The sequence below is a fragment of the Oenanthe melanoleuca genome, chromosome 1 (genome assembly GCF_029582105.1).
Source record: "Oenanthe melanoleuca isolate GR-GAL-2019-014 chromosome 1, OMel1.0, whole genome shotgun sequence".
In the NCBI taxonomy this organism is placed as follows: domain Eukaryota; kingdom Metazoa; phylum Chordata; class Aves; order Passeriformes; family Muscicapidae; genus Oenanthe; species Oenanthe melanoleuca.
In genome coordinates, this window is record NC_079333.1 from 77,980,079 (window position 1) to 78,002,699 (window position 22,621).

The following is a 22,621-nucleotide window of genomic DNA, read 5'->3' on the forward strand; positions in this document are numbered from 1 at the left end:
TTGTGTCCCAGCAACTTTTTTTTTAATGTATAGAAAAGATCTTAAGTATCAGAGCCAATAACACAAGCTAGAGTTCTGATGTTCTAATAGCCAGTTAACCTTCCTTCCTTCCTTCCTTCCTTCCTTCCTTCCTTCCTTCCTTCCTTCCTTCCTTCCTTCCTTCCTTCCTTCCTTCCTTCCTTCCTTCCTTCCTTCCTTCCTTCCTTCCTTCCTTCCTTCCTTCCCTCCCTCAATGACCTGAAATAATCACAATAGAAATAGTTAACACAATAATTATAAATTTGTTTTTACCATCATCATTCTAGTTAAAAGGGAAATTAACATCTAAAAGTGTAGTTGCACATTGGTATATTGATACATTGGTATATGCTGACAAATTAGACCAAAGAGCTTCAGAGGGTTAAACTCTTGTGTAGACAGGATTTATACATTCAGATTCATGGATTTTGCTCAAACTCTTCTGGGTTTGGGCTATTAATATCAACACAAGTAATAAATTATTTTGAAAATACTATGAAAATTTTAAAATAAATTGTCATAATGTAGCAAAACCAAAAATGTTGCACATAGATCCTTTTTCTAGACACTTACTAAACAAAAAAAAAAAAAAACCCACAAAACAAAAAAAAAGTTAGGCTGTTTTGGTTATTTTGAGTTTTTTTCCTTCTAAAAAGGTAATTTTTCTTTCATTTGAAGCATTTCCTTCTTTTCCCTAGTAAGAAATAGTTGAATTTACATGTAGAAGATATCAATCCTCATATGTCCCAGAAAGTAGCAAAGAAAACAACTAAAACTTCTTTGGTATCTTAGATAAAACACGGTAGGTATTTATTGAAAATTTTGAAGAGAAAGAAGGAAAATATATATTTTCATGGTTGAACAAACTGAAGTTGTAACAGCAAAACACTTGTCATTTCATTAATCAAATATTTATGTCTGACAAAATATATATCAATCTGTTTTAAACATTAACATGGAAACTAATATTTTAAAGGGAATAGTAAATGTCCTTGAAAACCATATTAAAATTATTTTCTCATTCATAAGTTGAGAGTGATATCCACAAAGGTGTTCATTTGACTGCATGATGTCAGGATGTTTCTGTGTTTAAACTGATGTACATTATTATTTCTCTCAGGATCAAAAAAATAAAAAGTGGTAATCTAAGCAAGCAATTAATATATATTCATTTAAAATATAACTTAGATAAATAGTATTTTATTTTATGTAAAAATTCTTTTTTTAGCATATCTTTTCCTCTCTGTGTAACAAACACAAAATCATATTCACCTCCATATAAATGGAATTGTGGTAACAAACACCATGTTTTGCATATAAAATTAAGATAAAACCACACTAATTTCCTCATGTTTTAAGAAGTTAACTAAAATGGCTGTATTGCAGAATTATGTCAGTAAACTGCTGGTTTTTCATCTGTATTTCATTCTATTGCTGTATTTTTTTTTAATCCAGTCAGCTAAATGAAGGCAGAGAGACAGGAAAAGTTTTGTGGTAGGTTTGTCTACATGAGGACATTGTTAGCACAGCAAGGTCAGTCAGGAATGAGGGAAAGACATTAAACAGTCTAGCTAGAAAAACTATGTCTACCATATCTCCACAAAGCATGAAGTTTAAATGTCATTGTGACTTAGATTTTAGAGACTGAAGCATCACAAACTCATTCTAAATTAATCAGAAGAAGCTTTGTACCCATTTTCCCTTTTCAAAAGTTACGAATAATTCGTAAAAAAAAACCCAACAAAAACATCTTGCTAGATTAATGCCTACAAGGGTTCCTAGAGCAGGGCTAAGTTTTCAAGAAGATAAATGAAACTAAAGTGAAATTCTAGTTCCTGAGAAGAGCTAAATACCGTTTCAGTAATTTATCAATTAAATAAATAAATAAATAAAATTAGCATGTGTTCCCCTCTATTGTATTTTAAGCTGTGGTTTGTCAATATACATAATCTTTTCAGTATATTATAAAATTAAAAATGAATTGTCTAGCTATAATTCCTTTCACTTTGCTAGTATTCAGACATAAATACAAAGTAAAGGCATTCAAATTTTTAATCCTTTTGACAACTACAAATTTTCTTTAAATATAGTAAACATTACAGAAATATAATGGAGAAACCCAACAAGTGTGAAAGGAAATGGCAAACTCCTTATCCCAATTCTATTAGAACAAATAAGTTTTCTGGCTAATTTTGAAAACACGAAAAGATTTTATTTGGTGACTGGAGTCCTCACAAACCCAATTCTTTCCATTTTTAGCTTATATCAAACTTGATTTCTTTGTACTTAAGATAACTTCTGAGTGAAAATCCAGCCGTTATGGATGCAGGTCAGAGAGTGCAGTACAATCCCTGGATGTTTGAAGCATGTCTTTGATGACATAAAGCTCAAGGTGCAAAAGTGACATCAGGTTAGAGAAAGATCGCAATGTCTCAGGAAAACGTTCGATAGAGGAAGATTTTCTTCTGTCAGAATGGCAATGTAGAACGTCACCAACCAAAGGAGCCTGTGGTCAGACAGCAACTCTTCTTTCAATGGTTTACACTGTAGCCCCACCTGAAAAACAAAAACGGAACATTCAGTATTTCCACTGTGGGTGTTCTTTGCCAGCTTTTCTGAGGCTGATCTGGCCACCCAGGCTGGTTTCCACACACAGAGCTACAACTATCAGGCACCTCTGTGGTGGCAGAGACAATTGCCTGCCAAATTCCCATCTACTTCAGCACTAAATCAGTGGAAAACTGTTTGGGCCTTACCACGTGGTTTGAAGCAAAGTTTCTTGTTCTTGTAAGCAGTGTAGGCTGCTATTGATCCAACAACCAGTATTACAAAAGCTGAAATTACAGGAGATGTAACTCCAGCTATTAAACCTGAATCTGTGGAAAAAGAAGAAGAGGGGTTTTTTTCAGAGGCACTTAAATGGTTTGTCTTAATATATTGTCTACTAAAGCATGCCTTTACCAAATTATGAAAATATTTTGGTGAAACTATAGAATTAATCAGATGAACAGAAATTGTGTTACATTACAGCTGATGTGAAAATGTCTTCAAGCCTAATTTATTATATGTACTACTTTTATAAGGCTATCATGTTTTAATATTTCATAAAGATCAGAAATCAATTGTAGAATAATGTAAATTATTTACTATACCTGTGTTTCCTCCATGATTGAAATGATGCTCCTCGCCTCCTGGAATAGAGGGTGAAGTTTCATCAAAGAAATGTTTGTCATCCTCTTTTGAGAACTAAGTCCTTACTCAGCAAAGTGTGACATGCAAAGGGCAAAAGGGGTGGCCCAGCAAGAGAGGAGCTCCCCTTCCTCTCCTCACTGACAGCTGTGCTGGCCAGCTGGTCATCCTGCTGACCTTTTTGGGGAGGAATGTTGCCATCTGATAGAAGGACCATATGTGACAGGCTGCATCATACATTTCACAGGGAGGCCAATATACTTTGTCTCTACTGCCACACAAGCAGATCATTTATCAGTAGTTTACATCAAGATCTTAGTCATGTACTTCAGCATGCCTCTTGCTTTTGGACTTTGCTTGTTGAATTCAAAGGAATAAAACCTGCAGGCTTCTGGCATATGCTAAAAAATGTTTTGGAATACCTTTCAAGTTCTAGCTTCAGGCTCAAAAATATGTTTTTTTTTGTGAAGGATAACTAAGCTGAATAAAAATAGCAGAGTCTGGTCCTATACCTTCAGAGACAAACAGATTACTACTAAAGCAAAACCAACCAGCTTCAATTTACAGGAGTTAGGAACATGTTGCAAGGGAAATAGGCAAATGTTACCTGGTGGTAAAGGCTTTCCATCAAGGAGATCCGAGTCATCAAATCCTCCTGCAAGATAAAGATTCCAGTTGCAAAATTATCTACAATGGTAACCCCTTCAGCTCTTTTGCCCACTCCTTTTGTAGTGTTCTAGGGAGAGGTGAGGGACCTTTGAAATCCCAGCCTCAACATGATGGATTGGTCACACCAGGAACAGTCTGTGTGAACAGTTCAGTTCACACACTGAACAGTCACCTACCAAAATCCACCTGAAAGCTGAAGTACTGACACTGCTGGTGTCTATGTATTCTGTGCCTGTTTTGGGGCACTTGGAGGATGTGTGGGCTCTCAGTAACATAAATCCTTATATAATATGGACATCCTGAGTCCCAGTGATCCCTGAAGCAGTCAGTGTGTCCCTTCCAGGAATGACTGTCCACAGCTCACTGCTACAGCCATACCCAAAGTAAGTCCAGGGACAGGGTGAAAGACAGAGTAGATACACCACAATTTATTTAAGCAAGTGTCTGGAACCAAACTCAAAAGCAATTCAGGCTGCCCAGCCCCATCTGCTGTATGCCTCAGGGCCATCTCTGATGCACATCTCAAATTGATTTGAACACAGGTTTATCCCTGCCCTGTGGCTAGATGTCAAATTTGAACCTTTGCATAGTTCAGTGTATACACACCCAAAATGAAAACACAAACAAGATTAAAATGTTAGTCTTCTGCCACTTAAGATGCAGCACCCCACATTTTGAACAAACAGAAACACTTTATGGTATCAACACTAACATTTAGAAAAAAAAGCTTTCTCAACTCTGGGTCAGAAACAGTGACTACAAAAGGAAGATGTAGGGCAAGGGAGATAAAAGGTATTACTAGAGAAATAAGAGATTAAAGTATTCAAAATGTCTGCCCTGAACAGCTCATGGCACTACAATTTCTTAAGAGCAAGTAGTCTTACCAGAATTACCACCATAAGTTCCTGGGCGTGGTGGAAGAGGTGGGTATAAAGGTTTTCTTGAGATGTCACCTATTGATAATTAATATTGTTAGATGATTGAACAGGCAAAACTGGGAACTGTAAATAAAAAATTTTATATCTATTTCTAATTTGTCCTCCCATGAATTAATAAAAGAATCTTGTCAGGAGTTAAGAAGACTTAAGCAATATATCAGCAAATATCTATCTACAAAAACTGACTTGGAAATTAACAAGGAATATTTTCAAAAGAAGAGAAGAATTCACAAAAAAAAAAATGAAGGAAAATATTTTATGTATATCTGGCAAATGCTAACACTGGTTAAAGCTGACAGCTGAGAGGCACAATGTCACTGTGGGTGCCAGTTATTCAGAGCCAACAGAGAAGCTGGTGTTCTAGGCTGGGCAGGAAAGAAACAAGTTCTCTTTGCCATCAGCAGGTATTAATAAGGCCTGCAGATTAGTTTCATCTAACAGATGCTGAATTTATCTAATGCATAATGAATTCCCTGCTCTTGAACTGTGCAAAATGAACTCAGACTTCAGTTTTGTGCTGTTGAGGACTTTTTGCTAGCATTTAGCCTTAATTTTTTTGCCAAAATATTAGAAAGAGAGGCATTGGATAGAGGAGGAGATCTGATGAGTAAAAGCAGTTGCCAATCTGCATTTATAATGCTGAAGAGCTCACTCAGGTCAAATCCTGCCAGATTTTATATCTCGGGTTCCTATTCTGCATGTATAGGGTTGGTCTTCTCTTGCAATCCTCTTCTCAACCAATTCAACTACATATTTAACTGTCCTCATAGCCAGACAGTGAATTTAGCTCTGCATAAATCAAAATTAGGTCACAGAAATAAATAGCAATTTCCGTCCTCCTCCCTAAATCTTTCACTTTCCAAACATGCCAGATGCCCTTTTGCTATGTTTTCTTCTTGCCTAGCTGCTAAATACAATGCTTCTGTTTATGAGCATAATTTAGGTTCTGATCCAGAAAATTATTTAGGTATATGCTTAATTTCAAGTGAGCTTAGCCTACAGCCAATGGATTTTAGGTAAAGTTGCAAAGCTTTGCTGAATTAGACTTTGCCCAATTAATTATTTCAGGTAGAGGAAGGGCTTGCCCTGTTCCAGCCCTCTGTGTAATGAACTAAGACTCACTGTGGCACAAAAGCAGAAAACCACCAATCCCATATTTCATTTCTATCATGATGCTGCACTTAGTCTTCTCTAAGCACAAGAAGACATACTGTATGGCATAGCTGGTGAAAAAAATAATGTCTTCAGAAATACTGATAACTAGATACACAACCATAACCTCATTATGTCATATGTGAAGGTCAGTTAAGAACCTGAACTGAAAATGGAAAAAAGAAACAAAAACAATGGAAATACAATTTTCCATCCTTGGAATGATAAGATTTGATTTAGTTAAGATACTTAAGCTATTAATTAATACTTTAGTCAATATATTTAACCTATCATCTCCTAACAGCACTCAATAAAAGCTTGGGGGAATGGAAGAATTATTACAGGGAGGAATAAATGAAAATATAAACATGGGAATTATTAACAAAATTAGATTCAGCTTTGTTAAATGTGGACTAATAGGTCATTCCAACAAAGGCATGAAGTGCCACAGGGGAACTTGGAAATGGGAAAAAGAAAAAAATATGAAATGTGATATTCTCTAAGACTGAAACATGAGTAAACCAGACCACTGCAGCTGATTCAGAAGTTCTGTGCTATTGGCTGAGAAGTAATTTTTCTTTTGTGTGGCTGTGATTAAAGTGGAAATTTAGGCTTTGATTCAATACTATTGCATTTTGAGTAACTTCAGTATTCAAAAACCTTTCTAGAGTACTTCACATCCTTGGTATATCTCTAAACACACTAAAAAAAAAATAATTTGATGTACAAATTCCCAACCTCAAGACTTCATGTGTCTGCACAGCTCGTACAGTACTGTGAACACTTCCTAGGTCAGGTCTGGGTGTTATGGGAATATCTGGAAGTTAACAGCATGTTACAACTTAATGCATACAACACAAGCTTAAGCTGTATTCAGCAGTGCTCATCTCTGAGACATTCCTTCCTGAATTTCTAAATTTGCCATCAGCAGAGCTACAAGAAGCTTAAACCTCTCCATCCAGTGTTACCTCTGATTCCTAATCTTAGGCAGGCTCATTTTTGGTAGCTGAAGAAACTATAGCCATCACCTTCTTCATCCTCTTTCAGAGGACTCCACCCTGAGCCATCACAGCTGGACAGGCCACGTTTGCTCTCCCCAGCCATCCTGGGGATCTGCCATGGCACAGCAAGCCCCAGCTAACTTCAGTTCATGCAAGGTAGGGCAGCTGGGAGCTCTCAAAGGCAGCTGGTGACCAGGTGCTGTCCCCACTCTGCATGATGGCCTCAGGCAGAAGAGCTGCATGTACATGGGTTGTCATAACTCTCATAACCACAGCGCCTCCTGCAGTATTGAAATCTCTTCTCACAAATCAGGCAGAGTTCAGTAAAAGGCCATGAAAGGAAAAAGTCCCATTGTAGTCAAAGTACTCACCCCCACCAAGAGCATCTCCTAAATGTAGGTCATTGTCTAAAAATGAATAGGAGAAAGATGTAGAAAAGTGAGTTACAATTCTTGAGGGAAATGAAATGTTATTTTTATTAGAATGAGTACAACTGCATGCTTGACAAGCACCTTTTTCAAGTCAGTGCCACAAATTCAAATAACTTTTCACACTTTTTCTGAAAAGTCTGTTAGACTCTAACATTTTCCCACACTAATGGACAAATAGGACAGTATTTTCTACTCAAAATACAAAGGGTTTTTTCCTGTCTTAAATGATGTTGGAATAAGTCTTCCAGTTGAATCAAGATCAATACCTCTTTAATATACCTGCAAGTATAAAAATAAAATTGGCTATGTTACAATATGTAACTGTACCCATTTTAAAAATGTACTTAACTATTAACATTTATTTCTGTGGTTAAAATTGGTATATGTATGTTTGGCTTAAGTGCAATTTGTTGAACTGCAAAAACTGAATACCCATTTCAAGAACAAATACTGGGAAGCAATAAACCTACCTGGGGAGAGATTGAATCAACTAATCTATGTAAGGGTCATGGTGACCCCTTGCTTCAGGCAATCCTGTGCTCCTTTCTGAGGTTGGGAGGCAGTCTGTTTTTATTTGCCTGAGCTATAAAGGTTTTTAGATAGAATTAAATGTCCTTATGTGAAAGTCACCCAGTAAATCAACATTGCCCAGCACCATACACGTCTCCCTGTACCTGGGATGGAATCTTTCCATGCAATAAACAATTTGTCCAATTTGATGTGTAAGAGGAACTCAGTTTCTAACATTCAGGTGTGGATATGAGTATGTGGGGGGTACTTTAAGGTGTATATGGAATGATGTTGAGTTCTGAAAGAAATACATTAGATGGATGTTATAACTCCAAGAATCTCATTCTTGATGCTTATATGTGTGGAGTGATACAGTGAATCAGAAGAAAAGGGATAGCAAAACACATCTAAATTTTGGCAACAGTGCTTGTTGCCACAGACAATTAGATGGACTCTCAATTAAACAAATGTTTTTTTTATTAGAGATGTGTCAGAATTCCTGAAACACAGGAAAATCACATTGCAGAAATTTGTTTTCTTCTGTTCTTTATACCTAGAAGGAGTGGGAAGCTGCTTTTGCATAGTATCTAGGCTTATTTAGGTAACAACTTGGAAATGCTTTGATGTCACTAGGAAATCTGGCAGGAAAATAAACAAATTCATAATACATGACTTGGTTTGTTCTTGTCAACGACAGATCCTTCCTGTGTCTGCTCAGCAGAGAGTTCCATTTCAAAAATACCTTTACCTGTCAAATGTTAACACTGTAAGAAGCAAGAAGTTGAAAAGTGGATTCAATTTATTTTTGTGATGAAGAATTCAAGTAAAATACAAGTTCTCCTCTGGAGGGTTCATGTAGAGATTTGTTACAGAAATGCTAAGGTTGATATGAATGAAATAAAAATGGAAATGTCTGTTGAGACCAGAAAAAAAACAGCAAAGTGTTAAAAGAAAGGACAAAAAAGGTCACTGTTCCCAGCAGTAAAACTGGGGAATGTGTTGCTCCTGTCAAAACCACCAGGCCTGTGCTCCAATGACAGCACAGATGAGTTGTCAGCAGAGGAAAAGCAGAAAGGCATTCTAACACCAAAGGTTGCAGCATAGCCCTGCTTTTCTGATTGTCCACCCAGAAAATAACTCTGTGCACGCAGCCTGTGTACTCCAAACAAGTGAAAAAAGAAAATGGGAAGCAATGTGACCAAGGGAGACACTGGAGTGAGAAATACTATGAGGCAAAGGACCTCTCTATAATACCTGATTGCTCCTAAAGGATATGAAAGATCTGTGGATTCTACTTGTCATTTAGGCACAGAGACAGGATGAGAGCTGGCAAGCTTTGTCCCACGTTGCACACGATGCTCACCAGACCACCTAAGCACCACATCTTGGTGCTCATGAGCATGTGGGTGTGAGGAAATGGCTGAATTAAACAGAGTGCAGGAGCTGTGAGTGGGAAAACATCAACTTACTTTGAGACTTTGTAAATAAATATTACCTTCCATTAAATTTTGAGATGAATTTTGCTACACTGGGGAGGTACATACAGGAGAGCTTCAACTCAGGCAGAGGTGCATGGGATGCCCAGAGGACACTTCTTATAATTGGCCTCACCTGAACAAAAATCTCAGCAAGCCTCACTTCTGAATGAAATATAGAGGAAACCCTGAAGTTAAGATGAAGCATAAAGCAGATGCTAGAATATACTTTTGTACCATCTTCCTGCACTTTACAAGTCCAATAATTGATTTGTAACACTGTGGGTTTTTTAATAAGTTTTAATTGTTTTTTAAAACTCTCTGCAGTCCTCTGTAGCGCTGAAGGAGACTCTGAAATAGCCTGGAAAACATGGACTTCTTCCTGCCCAAAAATTAGTGAAATTGATTTGGTTAGGGCAGATATTAATCTGATGTTCATATCTCTAACAGATTTAGGAGTCCCTAAAAATAAAAATTCCTTTCACCTGACTGAGGCAGCTTCAGTGCAGATATTGGCATCCTAAAGTACCTTTTATCATGGCCAAGGACAAAGTATTTTAGGGCACAATTCAAATAGCTTGAAATGTTTACATTAGGATGGGAACAAATCCACATTTAATGCAGTATTTTACAATAGAAATTCTTCTAACTCTTCTAACACTTCTAATCTAGGCCAGACATAAATTTTGTTTGCCAAATGAAGTAGCTACCACTTTCACAAAATACTGCCCCTGTTTGTTCAAAGAGAGAGCCAGAGAATTGTGTGGAAAATGTAACTTCTTTCAGGCACCTAAAATCTTATCATTAAGTTTGTGCAGATAAAGAACTAAAGTTGTTTTTTAATCCAGCATTTTCCAAGCATTTTGTTTGATAGACAGAAAGTTATTCCAGTTCAGTTTAGATGACAAAAAATCCTATGTTATTTTAAATTGTTCCATCACAAATGCAATTTTGTTCTTATTTGGAAATTGGATTTTTTCAATGTTAACAAGTGTACATTGGAACATGTTGTTTGGCATTCTCAGGACTACAGCTCTCCACAGTTCAGAGCCTTTTTTCCTTTCTGACACAGGTGGTTGTAGCAATCAATATTAGATAATATGAATCAAGTACATGATAAGAGTAAAGAATAGCCCCAACTTTGTTCTGATTCTTTTCCAACTCTGCTACCAATCACCATGAATAAATATATAAAATATAAATATAATAAGGAAAAAAAGTGGAGGAATAGTTAGCCATTTTTAGCAACAGCTACTCATTGTTATACCCCCTAGGGAGTTCAGAACAATCCAGAAGAGTGTGAAGAAAGTCTTCAGGAAATAAAACACTATCACTGGCCAGCCATGCTCCAATGCCTTACTGGAAGCAGCAAAGACACCTAATGGGTAATTGCCAAAACAGTGCTTCTTTTACTTTAAGAAGACAGCTGTTATTCACAAATCATCTCAGCTAAAGCACAGCAGAAAATATGATAAAAGAACCCAATCTGAAAGTTTCTTGCATGTACAAAATCAATGTATAAATAATACAATAAACCCATTATTTATTACTCACTGTACACAGGTCTTGTTGGTCTTCTGATCACTGTAGGCCTCCTGGTAATTATGTCATCTGTTGAACACAATGGCATGCCAATAAACATTAACAGCTCTAACTTAACAAAAGCAGGTATCTGCAAATGTAGGGAGACACTTTCAATAATCTTTTATGTATCACAGCAGAAGCCAAAAATGAAGTAATGTGTTTTCAAAGCTATTTTTTGTTTGTTTGTTTTAGAGAAGATTTTCATGTCATGAGAAAAACATTGACATCTAGCATTTCCCAGTTCTGTGTATTTATTATTAGAAGTAAATGCCATAATAAAATAAGGGTAGAAAATGTACATACCAGGGTGATCAAGGGCATCAGCTAAATCAAAATCACCTTGACCTAGAAGGAATGTGACAGAAGACACTAAGTCAGCAGGCAAGTTTCCATGACCTCCTGACCTGAGGGCTCTGTAGAGAGCCAGAACATCAGCAAGAGGCAAAAGAAAGACCCAGTGAAACAGCACAAGCTGCCAGCTGTCATCCCTGCACAGTGCAGTCCTGAATGACTGTGACAGAGGGGCTCATGTAATTCAGGGAAGTTATTTGCTCAGGAGGGCCAAAGAGAAGCTGTTCTCTTGTGTTATCACATTCACCTCCTGTGCAAACATCCCTTTGAAGAACACAGGTTGCCAGTTGGAGGGCACAGGATTATTGCCAGGAGACAGATGAAAGTAGCATTCAGCACAGCACTTGTGAACCAAAATCATTAGGTGAGAATTTTTAACACCTTCATTATTATTTTACTGGCTCAGCTTAACAAGCAACTTCACTTTCAAGCCTGCCTTGTGATCACTTGCAACACAAATCAGCTTCGCTTTTCTTAAAAAAAAATTCTTACTGTAACATGGGCCATAAGTAAAAGACATTAAGATGTGTTTACCTAATTTAGTTTCCTCTGTAAATTAAAAAATCTGAAAAGGGAAAAAAAAAAAAATTCCTGTTCTCTGTTAGGTGACAACAATGTCTTTGAATGTCACAGCAGAGTAATTAGTATCTGCAGTTTTGAAGTTAGCAGGCAAAGAAAACCAGAAAATATTTTAAATGTATAAACTGAAGTAGATGACTTTGAACTGAGCACACACAGTTATTCATTGAGTTTTGCTTTCAACTCCACAATCTGCCACTTTCCTTGTAATATACAGGCTTCAGGAAACACAGGTTTGCAGAATATGTATTCACTGGTTTTCATCCAGGGTGATGCATCATCCTGGTGTTTGCATTCCAAATATAAGATCAGCCTACACAAACCCACAGAAAGTCATGACATGCTATGACTTTCCTGAACAGAAGTGCATTACTGTGCTCTATCTAGTAAGCCTCACACTGCACTTGATCTGCATATGTTTATTATCCCTTGTAAAAGCCTTAATACCTAACTGCTCACTGAGGAGTTTTCCTTGGCAAGTCTTGAACACTTCACAGCAAGAAAGGCATCACTGTTCAAATGAAGAAGCTGAGGAACAGAGAGAGGCTGCCAGAGGTTTGTCAGCACAGCAGTGCTCAGGGCTCAGCTCAGCTCCTTCATCTTGACAGGTCTTGTACATCTCCACTGCATTTTTCTCATTAATCACTGTTCCTGAATAATAGCTCTTGACTGTGTCAAAGAGCTTCCAGAAAGATTAATTATCAGTGGTGAAACACTTTGTGATCCTCAAATAACAGTCAGTGCAGAATATATAAAGTAGAAATGTTTTGTTTCCCACGAGGATTTTAGTGTAAGTCTATGAACTTAATTATAGATGAGGTCTGATGGAACAGATAAAACAAGGCTGGAATGCAAAGTAGAAATGGCTTCTAAAGCAAAACTGTCCCAATAAAATATTAAGAGGAATATGTTTGGTAAGTAAAAACAGGTAAAGCATTAGACTATTCCAGTTATGTTAGCAGAGTGGCAGGTTATCTCTTTATTATTTAATTTGTTCTTGGAGTGTTACCTCATCTGGCCACCTCTCCTACCTCTGCCCTGGCCACTCAGCCATCACTGCCAAATTCAGTAATTTTAGACTGGGTCTTCAGGTGGATAATATTCATGGAATCATAGAACCACAGAATGGTTTGTGTTGGAAAGATTCTGAAAGACCATCTGTTTCCCACACTCACTGCCATGGGCAGGGACACCTTCCCTAGACCAGATTGTTCAGACCCATTCAACCCTGAACATTTTCAGGGATGGGGTATCCACAACTTCTCTGGACAACCTGTTCCAGTGCCTCTCCACACAGTAAAAAAACAAGTCTTCCTAATGTCTAATTTAAAACTACTCTCTTTCAATTTAAAGCCATTATTAAAGCCTGAATCTAAGATTCTGACAGGCTGGGGTTTTTTAATGTGAATCCATTAAATACATAAATATATAAAATAAACAAGTTGCTTCACCAGAAGATATTTTTTGCCTGAGTGCATCACCAGCCCTTACTGGCCCTGAATTTTTTCCCCTGGGCTTTCACCACAGCCATGGAAGCCTCTGATCTTGATGCAGACATGCTATATGCAGGCAGACATCCTGGCATTGCCCTGACTTATATGATCAAATTATATTTTTATGAAGCATTTCTTCAGTGCCAGCAGTACAAGAAACTTAAGCTTCACAGTCCTTTGATTTTGTCCTCTGGTAAAATCCTCATTTTTGATCAGCATCCTGAGTACCGGAGGAGGCTTGTCTGACCTGAACCCCATTGCCTCAGGATATGACCATCATCAATGGCTAAAACTATTTATTGTTGGAGTGAGTCATCAGGAATAATTTTGCAACCATAATCAGAGTAAGAGTCACAAGAAATAAGTTTGTAATACCAAAGACCTGTTGGCCAAACCAGCTTCTTTGTTACAGGTCATGACATGAAGGAACTAACAATATGGAAAGCAACTACTGAGGTCCTAATGCTGTAAAGAGAATGTGACAAAATAGTCTTGTGAAGGAAGACTGTGGAAAACTTTCAGGTAGAATATTTCTTTGAAGTTAGGGAAAAATAAAAATAGAAGGTGAAATCTAATTAGATTGTGAAATTCAAGCAAGATGATGCAGATGCTTTCAATTGCATGAGAGCTAAAGCAAAACACCAGCCTGAAACAGTTACTGACACCTGCCCTTCTTCTGGGCAATACCAACATTTCCCTCTCCTACTGTATGTCTGTTCTGTTGTGGAAAAGGTGTGAAAAGGCAAAAGGTGTTGTTTTGAGACTTCAAGGGAGAAACAGAAGAAAGCTAGAGAAATTTTGAGAAGAGAAAAAAGAAGACTGAAAATTTCCTCCAGGAATTATTCAAATTGATTTTTTTAAAAAAAATATTTCTGATGATAAGCCAAGCAATGAAAAGTAAAGGACACCAACACAGAATGACTGCCTGGGAGTAAGAGAGGAATCCACAGTGAAATCTCTTTGACTGGGTAACCACAAATTTTAACAGATGGGCAGTTTGTATGAGGACATCTGTGCAGCATGGTAAATTATACTAGAATAAACTAAAAGACTGCTTAGACCTTGATGCCAACTTCTGATAATAACATCAAATAACCAAAAGAAGTATAGAGCAGAATTTTAAATGCTCATTACCACTTCTGAGACTGTAATACCTAGATATTTTTAAGAATCTACTTTAAGGAGGATAACAGTTGATTAAATAGCTAAATGACTCAGACTTTATCCACACCATGGTCAGTCTAAAAACAAAATCACATTGCAGTCTCAGAAAATACTGACCTCAACAGAAGCTGCAATCACTTCAGAAAACTCTGAAGATAAATGGCAAGGGAAGTAAATTAGTGAAGCTCTTCACAGAACAAACAGACTGAAATAAATTATTTTTCCACATTTTTTTATCAGCTTCCACAATAGAAAGAGTTGGAAATATACTGATGACAATGAGAATGAAAGAAGTTTTAGTGAGGCAGAAAGAGCTTTGTACCACTAGGCATTTTTAAATTGGCTGGTTTTGGTGTTTGTTTCTGTTGGCCTTGGTTTTTGTTTGTTTTAATCTGGATAAAGTTGTGAAGAGATTTAGCTGTGTAGGTGATATTGTCTCAGAGTTATCTCTGCTATTACTGCTTTTTGGCTAGTATGCTATTTTCTTGACATTGCTTCTAACCTTTCTTCTGGGAGTATCCCTGTTTTGACAAAGAAATAAAATTACTGTAATAATTGTTTTTAGTGGGTGGTCCTCAATGACTCATAACAGAGAATTTGAGAAAATGCTTGCAAAGTCATGTCCTCAGGCACATCTGCATTTACTATTCACAAATTCTGAATATCAGTTTCCTGAAAATGTGACCCAAATACCCAGTCACTAAAATGTAGCCAGTAGCATCTTTTGTCTTTGGTTTAATTTGTCATCTAAATGTTTAATGTGTCTACCACCCTTTAACCATGTATCTGTTTGATCACAAGGGTCTGAGATGCTTCAGCTTTTGAGTTGCATTTGGGAGGAACAAGGCTGGATTCTACAGGTGAGTGTTGTCAGTTTGTCATGACAACAGCAGTCAAGTTTTCTGACAAAAAGCTATAATGACATCACTCTGCAATTTTCAATCTTCATATGAACATTGCTTCTGGCCCTTAAAATGATGCAGATTTAAATAAGGCAGCAATGGATATTCCTAAGTGAGGATCAGGTTATGTGACAAATGAGATCAACTTCTCAAGTTTTTAATATGCATAGTCTAGTATTAAAAAGGAAGCTAAAAATCCATGAGAAAATGTGTCTGTATGTGATTGTATGTGTTTCTGGACACACATCTGAAATGCATATATATAATAGCATATATGTACATGTGTGCTACATTTTGTCATTAAGATTATTAAATTAATTGTATTTGGGTACATTGCTAGGAGTCATGTTTTGGATGAGACTACCTGTGTGCCAAATAAATTAGAAGCAACTAACTTCTAATTCTGAGCAAGATAGAAAGGGAGAACAAGTTGATTTTTCAGTATCTAAAGACTTGAACAAGTATGATTTCTTCAGTGAAATTAAATAGAAATTGTTTTGTGAATACAATGAGCTTAAAACATTATAAAGCTGTCAGAGACTAAGAAGTCTGTGACCTAAAAATGAGAAAAAAAAAATTCTAAAAGGGAACAATATGTTAACAAAATCACTCATGAGACTCATTTTCTGTGTTTATTTTTAGCTGAAATTTTAAGTTATTCTTTGCACAGACCATTTCTGATTATAATACAATCAAGAAGCCTATTTGCTCCATAATGAGAAAATAGCATGTATTTTCCCAGCTATGGGACTTGGAACATACCCATGTACTGGTCCAACTTTATTCACGATGCAATTATAGTTGTTTAAAGGAAATTACTCATTTCTGGGAAAATACAAAGGTTTACACCCCAGAGTGGACACTGGACAAAGTCTCAATGAGTAGGTACTGTTTCTTTCATGTAATAGCCTCATGATCCATATTTCCTGATGATGTTACTGTAGCTTGTTTTTCCTTCGAGGACCTTTAGTTTCATAAACAACGATTGCCATTACAACCCCTTGATGCTGGGGTGGAAAATGAGTATGCTTTAAAATCTATAATTAAGGTCCAAGGTCCAGTATATAGACCACAATACATGAACCTGATTATTGGCTTCGTATTTTTTGCTAGGCCACTTCTGGTTTTAGTTTAAATGCAAGGGAAATGAAAAGGACTCTTTTGCTTATTCATACAAGAACACATTTAAATAATTACCAGCAACTAAGATGCACTAATAGTGTAGGGGTGGCAGTACAGCTTTAGCTTTGTCAACAGTCTCACCAAACTCAAGAAAATCTTTTTGTTCTATGATATTTGCCTTGCTGTTCAAAGGTAGCTGATGTTCTTTATAATATTATATGCCCTGCGTACATAAAATAAAACAGGTACAATTTTCTGTATTTTACATCAGAGTGAGTGCAGAAGAAGGTGGTGTGTGCTGGAAAATTGCAGCAAAAGACTTGGGATCTCCCAGGAAGGAACAACATACATGTTGCTGTGGACCTTACTCAGATTTTTAGCTTTGTGTCATGAGGCAGAAGAGCTTAGCCCATGGTGTGGGCTCTTCATCCAAAGCTTCTCTGTCACTACAGCTTCATGAAGCTGCCAGCCCTTTTCAGCCAGGTCTGAGAGTCTCAGGCGTAATAGTGGTCACATTACATGAGAATTCTATTCAAACAAGAGACCTGTGTGAGTATTCCCCCTGAAATCCTTAGTGTGGCACAGCAAGAGCTCTGTTGGGCTCTGAGTGACCACTCACTGCCTAAGTGCCAGCTGGCTAATCCCCAGTTTCTCCAGGGAGTAGTTTGGAGACAACAGAGAGAGCTGAATATAGTATAGGTGGTCAGGGAGATGCCAAGCTTTGCAGTTTCTCTTGCTTACAGAGTGTTTTAATGTTCCTCTTCCCCCTTTCATACCAGGTACATGGGTAAAATGCATGCAAAATAGCCCTTGACCTTCAATTATGGATAGTCCCTGGTTCCTTCACTACTGGTGTAATAAGACCAGGGATGTAAGGAAGGACTTCAACTTGTCTGCTAATCTTAGTGCCTGCTCTGGCCATTGCATTCATTTTTTTTTTCTGTAGCATTGTTGCCCTTTGAAAATATATTGCTGTGATTTAACTTTTACATAAATTCTACATAAATAGAATTTAAAATCTATTGGTGACAGGCAAAACTTAATCAGTGGAGGTGGGACTGTTAAATTTTCATAACCCATCCAAGCCCATTCCTTCAGCTGGGATGGTGTGTTTGCCTTCAGAAGATATTGTACTACAGATTTAAGTATTTTCAGTATTTTCCCATAACGTTCATAGATGTCAGCCTGTGGAAAGGAAGGAAGACTCTAGTCAAAACAAAATTAATCTCTCTCCTCCTACTATGAAGCAAAATGCCACAAAAAGATTTATTTTTATTGATTTCTAATCTTGAAAGAATTCTGACGTTTATTTGTTATTTATTACCCTTAATGGGATGTAAAGGGTTTTACAACTGACAGTGCAAATAAATTAAAAATACATACTCAGGCAGGTTGGTCACTGCTGCTAGGCTTGCAACTTGTCAGCAATGTTTGAAAAGTGAACCTGAGAAGCTGAGTAACTACACCTGTTGTTTTCTCTTCCTAAGCTCTGATGTTGCAACAGTTCTGCCCTTGTTAGTGTTTCAACCAGTTCAGGTATGTGGATTTTTCGAACTGCAATCACACCCTTAGCTGATAGCACTGATGTGCCTATGGATAACTGCATTTCAGGTCTTGGGAGTGAAATAGTTTTGGCAGCCAGCACAAGAGAAAGTGTTGCCTGCTGAATCCATAAGTGCCTCAGCACGTCCACAAGGACCTCACACAGAACTACAGTGAGGACTGCAGATACATGGAGCAGTATAAGAAAAACAGGACTGTGCTTGTCATCTCTCCTGTTGTCTTTTAACTTTTAGCCACATGGAGTCTCAAATTCAAACAGGTCCACAATATTCTCCCCATAAAGTGCACAGCTGATTGACTGAGACTGCAGCTGCTTTTGAGTCAAAAACTTTGTAAGCCTTGGCTGAACAGAGGTGCATGGTCTACTGACTAGCAATAAATGCTATTCCCTGTATCTATGTAGCATTCAATACCTGATGGAGTAAATGTGAACCATTTCAGCCACATCAGTCTGCATGGTCTTTGTTACTGGCTAAACATGTAATCTATTAAAGACCATGGGTATATAGGTTATATCTGTGCTGGGAGCCTGAGGAGCATTGTGAGCAGTCAGGTCTGAGTGAGTCTCAGTTGCCTTCCAGGTCCATACAGGGGAGAGCCCCCAGGTTGCACAGTGAGGACTGCAGGTGTGCACACAGCTTTGTGGCCCAGATGGGACCTGTGTTTCAAACAGATGCATGATCTCAGTTACTGGGGAGCAACCTGGGCTGTGTCTGAGCCCACCTTAAATGGGCAGTGCAGACACAGCCAAACCTGAATTACCAGAGGTCAGCCAAGCTGCAGGAACTGAAGAGGGATGTCACTGTGAAATTCAGTGGAAGAAGTTTCTGAGAAGTTTATTTCATTTGGTTTGGGCTAAAAGCCTCACAGACAATTAGCTGTTGAAGCTCAAATGCATAAGAGCCTTCATGTAACCTACCTAAGTCTGGAAATTCCAAAAGCTAGAGTGTAGCTAAAAATGGAATACTGCAGTGAGCAGTATATGAGAGTGTTTCTGAACTGTATCAGATTTCACTTTCCTTGTGCAATATGGTTCTTGGTTCTGTTATGTTTCTGTTGAGATGTGTCCATCAAGGTAGTCTAGCACCAAGTAACTCAAGATAGTTGGACATAAAGGAAATGCTGGATGGTGAGAGAAATGATGTCATCTGGCCTGGCTGTGGTGGTCCAGTAGTTTATAGATGCTATTACAGAGGATTACAATTTAGAAAAGAATTAAGCTACCTATAAAAGGGTGAATCATGCCACAGACATTCCTTTCATAAGAATTTAGGCCAGCTTTTCACCAGCACAGCCAAGCCTTTCTCATATCATGTCTTGATTGGGACTGAGAAGGGGTTATTGTAAATATCCCCTGAAACATGGTGAATACTTTGATGATAAAATTCAGTGGCTGTTGCCACAGAATTAAAATAAATAAGTTTGCTTGTTAAAGTAGATTAAATAGTTTCCAGAGTCCTTAGACTGTGCCCAAAGCCCACAGCAACTTCCAGCAATGACTTTTCCCCCAAAGCAGAGCCTGAATTGGCTCTAAATTAACACATTTATAAATGAAGAATAATTAGGCTGACTACCCTTGTAATTAAATAGTAGAGTATATTCAAATTTGCTTGCTCATGCTCAGATTGTCTGAGCAGAACTATTCAACATATGACAGTTACAGAACAAGAAAGTCTGCATGCCAAGAGGTGAGAGACTGCATGAATCATCACTGCTCACAGCACAACATGCAGCTCAGTCCTACTGCTCTGCTCTTTCTATGCCACGCTAATTGCTGAAGACCTCCAAATAATTCCTCATTTCTTAAAATTAAACCACTGAACTAAGTTAAGAAAAGGTGTTTCTCTTTGCCCATCACTGCAAGATCTCCTAGGGATTTGGTTTAAATTAAGGGTGGTGGGAGGATCAGCAGCAGCTGCTATTTTGGAACTTGTGATTAATGACTGATTTCTTCTTGCAGCCAACACTGTACAAAAAGTTTCTGCAGCATTGCTAATATACAAAAAATAAAATATTACAAGTACACCACATGGCAGATGCACACAAAGTTAATTCTATTTAGTTTGACCTCAAGAAAAGTTCAGAAGAATATTTTGATGAAAGAAATTGTGTTTGAATATAGTAAAATGACCCAGTATGAAAAGGCTACATCTTCCCTATTGCTATTCATTAATCAAAAAGTATTTACATAATGTATTCAATTCTTAATTAGTCCTGCATGAAAAAGTATGCTTGTGTGTGGAATACATTTACTAAGGTTAATAAACTATTAGTTTATAATTATTAAACCATATGCACCAATATAAAAGCTTGAACATCTTTAAATTGAATCAGAATTTGTTTTCACAATAAAACTCATAGGTTTCAAAATATCAATAACCAAGAAAAGCTTTAAAACATGAAGTCATTATTTTACTAAGGATATCTTTGGAAAATGTAAGCTCCCCTGGAAGCTCTCATTTTACAGTTTTCATTTACAAAAGTTTATTCTCAAGCCTAAGCTTGTGAATCATTTTAGGGACGTGACACTAGTGAGAAAATAAGAAATTATAATAAACAAACTTCAACTAGCATAGCTGTTATGAACAATCATCCAGGAGACTGGAACTCTTTAGAAACTGTGAAGTACATACAAACACTTTTGAATGCTTCTTATGAAACAGTAGCTATAAAAAAGAAGCTAGCAAGCATTTCCAAATAAACAAGCATCCCTTTTAGGTGTTAGGAGCTTAGGTTTTATGGTTTGGGTTCAGGGTTTTTTTTTCACTTTTAATAATCTAGCCTTTGAAATAAGCCAAGGTAAAGGTCACTTACCTCTTACATGGACTAGAAGGAAGCCAAGGCACAAAAGCAAAATTGTTCTGAATTTCTCCATGCTCTTCTATACAGTGCCTTGATTGCACCAGCTGATTTTTTCCAAGCAATGAAGTTGCAACTGCAGTGACAAGGTTTGAGGGACACACCTGGAATCAGCAGCTCAGTCCAGAGAATTTTCTCACCACCACACCCAAGCTCTGCAAGAGAGAGAGAAACCTTTCTGTGCACTAAGGCAAGTAAGAAAAGCAAGCAATCCTGCTAGAGCCAAGCTGTGAGCAGCACATTAGGCACCACCTGGGCTCCAAGAAACTTATTTATCACCCAGGGAGGAAGCACGGAGAGCCCAATGAGGAGGGTGCCCGAACACCCTGGATCCACCTCCTTCCCAGAGGGGAAAGCCAACCTGTTTGACATCCTCCCCTTCAAAGCTGGGTGTGGTGCTGTGGGAGCTCAAGTAGCTTGTAAGAGGAGACTGTCCTCCTCTGAAGCCTGCTTGAAAGAATCACTCAGACATACTCTGTCCTCAAAGCAGCACTTCCCTGCTTGCTTCTTGGCCCAGCAATAACAGCTGGTAAAAGATATCCTGCAGCTTATTTTTTTTTAATAAAAGCTGGCCTTATTCAGGCCACCAAATGAAGTAGATGAATGTTAGGAATCCACTTTACAGCAGCTTGGAAATGGCTACAGATGGATGACAAAAACAAAACAAACCCTAGTTTTATAAATTTAAAATGTGATGTTGGACCCCTGAACTGAAGCAGGCTCTACTCCTCAGTGGATGCTTATCTTCACAGGTAAACATTGCCCATCACAAGTGTTTCTATTGATCTAGTTTGGTTTTTTAAAAAAATATAAATATCCTTGCATATCCTGCATGGGGAGAGATGTCAGATAGTGCTGGCTGTGATGGTACAAAGCTTTGGAAAATGAAAAAAAAGAAATCATAGGTTTATCTGTATGTGGACATACCTTTAAATTACTGATGTGATTTAAATCCAGTTGTGTCATAGCATCATGGCAATCTCATGCATCTCTCTAGCAAACACATGTGCCCACAGTCTTGTCCTTTGAACTGGATTGCAGCCATCTCCCTGGTGTCCAGCACCAGCAGGGTGACTGGTGTGCACCCTCCCTTGTGCTGGGGAAATTTTGTCAGAGCTGTTTTATCTAGGGCAGCAAACAGCTCAGGACTCTGCTACCACGAGTGGCCAGTCTGAGCACTCGTGGTGCTGCTGGGTGGTTCAGTCTGAGCTGCATTTCTGTTGAGTTACCCAGAACGTACAACTGAACTCGTGCTTTTATGCTAACTACAAAAAACAGATGGAACAACACAAGATGGACTGATAGAACTTGGTGATGCTGGGTCCTCAAGAAGCCTGATGTTCAAGTAGGTCAACTCCCTCCCTCTCCCCTGCCCAAATCTGAAACAGCAGAATGGTTTATAAAGGTCTGGCTTATAGCTACTGCTAGAAGTTCTAAAGTTCAATTTGGGTATCATCATTCTTCATGTCAGGGCCAATTGCTCAGTCTCAGAACAGTTAAGGACATTAAGATGTGACTTTTTCAGCCAGTTAAAACTAGAACTATACCATGAAATGAGAAATGCAATAAATCCACTGGTTTTTGTTTTTTATTTTCCAGAATGCCAAAAGAAGGCCCACAT

At 37.8% G+C, this 22,621-nt stretch overlaps 1 protein-coding gene across 2 annotated transcripts; it reads right to left on the reverse strand.

Annotated features, from left to right (window-relative positions):
* Positions 1 to 644: 644 nt before the first annotated feature.
* Positions 645 to 21,290, reverse strand: XG (Xg glycoprotein (Xg blood group)). 2 transcript variants are annotated; one of them, XM_056491093.1, is made up of 9 exons: positions 20,956 to 21,282; positions 11,271 to 11,312; positions 10,938 to 10,994; positions 7,339 to 7,374; positions 4,761 to 4,829; positions 3,815 to 3,862; positions 3,171 to 3,209; positions 2,775 to 2,894; positions 645 to 2,574 (listed from the first exon to the last, which is right to left on the reverse strand). In XM_056491093.1, exons 1-9 carry the CDS (start codon positions 21,014 to 21,016, stop codon positions 2,558 to 2,560), a joined length of 489 nt encoding a protein of 162 aa, XP_056347068.1. In that variant the 5' UTR covers positions 21,017 to 21,282; the 3' UTR covers positions 645 to 2,557. The 2 variants fall into 2 exon arrangements, with proteins under 2 accessions (XP_056347068.1, XP_056347058.1); XM_056491083.1 differs by having other exon boundaries at positions 645 to 2,894; positions 20,956 to 21,290.
* Between the last annotated feature and the right edge of the window lie 1,331 nt (positions 21,291 to 22,621).